At 39.7% G+C, this 4,628-nt stretch overlaps 1 protein-coding gene across 1 annotated transcript; it reads left to right on the top strand.

Annotated features, from left to right (window-relative positions):
* The first annotated feature begins 174 nt into the window (after nt 1-174).
* FADD (Fas (TNFRSF6)-associated via death domain) lies at nt 175-1,234 on the top strand. Its single transcript, XM_009710245.1, has 2 exons — nt 175-478; nt 948-1,234. The coding sequence occupies exons 1-2, from the start codon at nt 175-177 to the stop codon at nt 1,232-1,234; spliced, it is 591 nt and encodes a 196-aa protein (XP_009708547.1).
* The last annotated feature ends 3,394 nt before the right edge of the window (nt 1,235-4,628 follow it).

Raw genomic sequence — 4,628 nt, 5'->3', positions numbered from 1 at the left:
TCGGATCTCGTCTCCGTGCGCCTCCCCGTGCTCTCTGGCCTCCCGGGAAGTCGCTCTGTGAAAACAGGAACGCAGTCCGCCCCCGGAGGGCGGGGACGGGACTCCGGCGGCCTTTCCGCGCGGCCTGTGTTTCGCCCCGGGCCTGGTGGTGGTCGCGGTGTAGGCCTCGGCGCCATGGATCCTTTTTTGACTCTGCTGCACAGTTTCTCCTCGAGCTTGTCGGACAGTGAGCTTTCTTCCCTGAAGTTTCTCTGCCGGGACAACATTGGGAAGAGGAGGCTTGAGGCTGTCCAAAGTGGCGGGGGGGGCTTTTTCAGCATCCTTCTCGAGCAGCAGCTGATTGCACGCGACAAGGTGTCATTCCTTCACATCTTGCTTGAGAGCATTAAAAGAGAAGATTTGGTCTCGCAGCTAAACCAGTTTGTAGAGGAAGGAGAAGTTTACGCTCCTGATGATCAACCAGATATGCACGAAAAACGTAGGTGGATTATACTTTTAACGGCCGCCGACCCCCCTGACCCCAAGCTACCCCCGTAAATCTGTACGTGATCTCTAGCTGTGGCTGTGCTTAGAGCAAACGCAGAGCACGGCTGCCCTCAGCTGCCTGCTGTAGCCGAGCCCACTGCTGAGGGTGCTTCCACTACTAACTGCTGTATGGGACTGTGTTGTACCCTGGAAACGTACCATGAGGGCAGTATATGCTGCAAACAGCTTTCTGGGGTGGTAGTTTCTTCCCTTTTTTTGTTGAATGTACTCTTGGAAATCGTGCTGTGTACTTGGCATTACGAGTATATACAATGGCTTTTCAGAGCACGGTGTGACTTTCAGTATGTGTGATGCAGCAAAAGTAGTAGCATTTCGCTAAAAAAACAAAAACCAACTTTAAAAAATTTTCTCCTATTTCTTGGTAAATCCATCACTAACTTGATATATTTCTGCTATTTCAGGTCTTCAGAAGGCAGCTATGGAAGTCATATGTGACAATGTCGGGAGAGACTGGAGAATGCTGATACGAAAACTTGGCGTTTCTGAAGTGAAGATTGACAGAATAGTGGTAGCAAATCCATATAACTTGCATGAACAGTTGGCTCAGTCACTTCGAGAGTGGCAGAAATGGAAGGGAAAAGATGCAAAGGTGTCTGACTTAATAAAAGCTCTTCGGGCCTGTAATATGAATTTGGTGGCAGACAAAGTTGAACAGAAGCTCTTGCCACTGAACGCTGGAACTAGGTGAAAGAAGTAAAAGTGCCTTCTACTCTTCTGAACCAAAATAAATAGCATTGGTTCTGTTACTTATTCTGCCATTGATTTACATGCCTTAATAGGTTGATTTGTGGTCAGAGGAAGATTAACATAAAAACAAATTCCTTTCAGGTAAGACTTTGTAGTTTGATGCTTCCTTTAAAAGATTTTCACTTTTAGGGAACCTAATCTCAATTTTGTAGAAATTCTCACACCTTTGTTCTACCACCCACCTGAAGAGAAGACTTGGTTTATTGCAGGTAGTTTTCAGATATATCTTCTCTGGAAATACATCCATGGGATGCTTCTGAGGCAACTGTGATTTAAAATTTCATGGGGAGGTTGGAATTTTTTTTTTTTTAATTTTTTTTGGTGCCCTAGTATAACACCTAGTGTGAAAGGATGAAGGAGTAGACCTTTTAGCTGTGTATCGCGTTTTCTTTTTGAGTAGCATAAGAGAATATCTTCCATAATTTCTTGAATACATTTGCTCTCCATAAAAGGATACTAAGACGACAGTAACCTGGGGCCCCAAGACTGCAGTGCAAGCGGGCTAGTAACTAGTTGTAATGGCTTTTTCTTGGCAGAAAATGTGCCTAGGTTGAAAATGAACTAGTTGAAATCAAACGTCTGTATCAAATGCCTTCATCGTCCTGAAGGAAATGTTCTCCTGAAACTATCAAAGAAATTATGTCTCACAGATGTTTACAGCAGCCTTTTTTTACTAATGTGAATGTTTTAAGATCCTTTATTAGGAATCCTTTCATAACCTATGTCACAGAGTCTGGTCATGTCTGCTGGAAGTTACAGCTCACCTCAGAAGTAAGCTGCAGTTACCTGTGCTCTTGGTAACAAAAGTGTGTACAGTAACAAAAACCTAGAAAACAAATTAATTTGTTTTTAGTGGAGGGGTGTGAAAGCCTACTGAGAGCAAATACATAGTACAGACTTCTCTAGTGATACCCTGTGAAGATGTTATTCACCACAGTTTGTTCTCTTCAAAGGTCGCTCCAGATCCAATAGCTCTTCCAAGTCCTTTTCAATTTTTTAGTTCATTCCTGTTCCTTGACATTTTTTGAAAGTTATTCTAAGCAACTTGTAGAGGAAAAAGGATTTATGAATGAGACCAGATTGAGTTTTCAGCTTTAATTTGGAACAGACTTCAAAAAATGGCCTTCATGCCTAACCTAAGGCTGGAAAAATTGCACAAGCTTTAAGCCATGCAGAGCTGTAGAGGCTTCTCGGGACTATCCCCTATGTGAGTGGGAAAAGTCCTCTGAAATTGTTACACTTGAATGAGTACGATTGTTTGTTACTGCAAACGTCCTTCTAACTACATAAGTAGATACTTGAAGACGAGAGGCTTCTTTTTTGCTACTGTATCTGTGTGACTTTGAGCTCCTTTTCAAGTTTTTTTTACATGGTGCCATTGCTGTGAGGGCCGGGTATCAGCATATAATATGCCACTGCTCTGCATAAATGTTGTGACATTGGTAATTTTCAAGTTTTTGTTGCAGTTGGTGCCTCTAGTTTAGACAATGACACTTGTATACTTGATTGTAGTTAACGGAAACTGCTGTAATGTGAACATACCTTTTCATTAAGGTTTTTCCTTAAATGATTCTCACAAGTATTTTTCTAATCATAGTATATTAAGTATCAGTGATTGTATCCAAGCAAAGGAACAATGGGTAATACAGAAGTTCCCACTTGTCTGCCTTTTGAGCAGGTACGTGGGCAGGTGCTCCACGTACTTGGCTCCAATATTTGTCAGTATTGATTGTCAATTCCAGATTTCCAGTAGGAGATAGAGTGCTGTACTTCAACTAAATGACTAGCTCAAATGTTTTGGAGGATTTGTTTAATAGATATGGTCTTCATTCTACAGTATTTAAAGAAAATTACTACTTCAGACTTCCTTCATGCCTCTAAGCAATCTTTGTGAGCAGAGTGGAGTAGAAATGAAGTTAGCACGATGAGTTATGTTTGCGGTGAAACAGCTCTGCAACAGTTCCAAGTTCAGTCTGTCTGGTAACATGTTTTTCTTATCCACTTGTAGTAAGTCTTCTAGTTCACAAAGATAGATTTATCTGGAATATGAAAAGAAGTATACTGCCTACTGCATATAACCAGGATATTTTAAGAATCAGTAGCAATAACTTTGTAGCCAAGCTCATCAGCTACAAGAAATATTCTGACTCAGAAGATAAACTCTTGGTTCTTTAAGAATTTGTACAGAATGGATGTTTTACTGTGTATGAAAGCAATGACCTAGACTGCATCAATCTGTGCAGTACCTCAGGGCCAATTAAAACTTTTTATTAGAGATTAAAGAGTTGATTATGTGAGAACAAAATCAAATGAAACAAACTGGAACAAAGGGAACAAAAACTTTTTATTGGGAGGAGGGGTAAGGGAAAAGGGTGCAATTTGTAAGAAAATGTGTTGTGATGCAGTTAGCAATCTTTTATTTTCAAATGAAGTATTTTGGACTCAAATACACATTTTTATAACTTGAATTAAAGTTTTATATTGTATGATTTTGTGCACATTTCATTAAAAAATACTTCCTTAAAAACAAAATAAATTGAACTGGTTTTTTATATTACGGGATTGGTATCTATGATGAGATCTCTATTTGGGAGAAGATATTATGTTAAGGACACTTTTACAGCAAGGAGTGGTGCTAAACAGGTGTTACGTTACCAATGTCCTTCTTGGAATGTTTTTTTTTTAAAAAAAAAAAAGGCAAAATCTTTGTCATTGAATTTCTCAGAAGTGCTAAAAAGGCTATGGTTTCCCTAGCAGGAGTAGCATTTGAATGCTGTCACTGAGGAAAGTGTAAGAAAAAAAAATTCTCTGCCAGCCCACAGGAGCCTAAAATTGAGTTGCAGTGCAGTGTATGGGAGACAGGCCTTCTGTAAGTGCCTTACAATTGTTTCCTTATTTTTCCTATGCTAGTCATGCTGTGGTAAGGATGTTGTATTTGTTGTATAATTAATTAAAACCATAGCTTATAGCTTATTCTAACCCTGTTCAGGCTTTTAGAGGATGTGTTCAGAAGTTGAATTGATAGAGGCTTCAGTGTTTTGTGAAGTGTATACTGGCACTGAAGTGTTACTGTGCAATTAAAACTTTGAACGTGTAAGACAGGTAACTTAATTACCCATTTTATCAAATCCTCTATGATACTCTACAAGAGAATCTGCCTGTGAGAAATTATTAAAACCTTTTCTTTATGGTCTCTTGAGAGTCTTGTTTTCTTGCAGCCTCGAGAAAACAACACATCAAAACATGTTGAGAGTAAAAAGTGTCATCTCAGGAGAATTCTCAGTTTTGGAGGATTGTTTTTTCATGTCACTTCAAAGTCCCTTTCAGTACTTGCT

The sequence above is a fragment of the Cariama cristata genome, unplaced genomic scaffold (genome assembly GCF_000690535.1).
Source record: "Cariama cristata isolate BGI_N322 unplaced genomic scaffold, ASM69053v1 scaffold9361, whole genome shotgun sequence".
Taxonomy (NCBI): Eukaryota; Metazoa; Chordata; class Aves; order Cariamiformes; family Cariamidae; genus Cariama; species Cariama cristata.
This window is presented reverse-complemented; position numbering and strand designations above follow the sequence as displayed.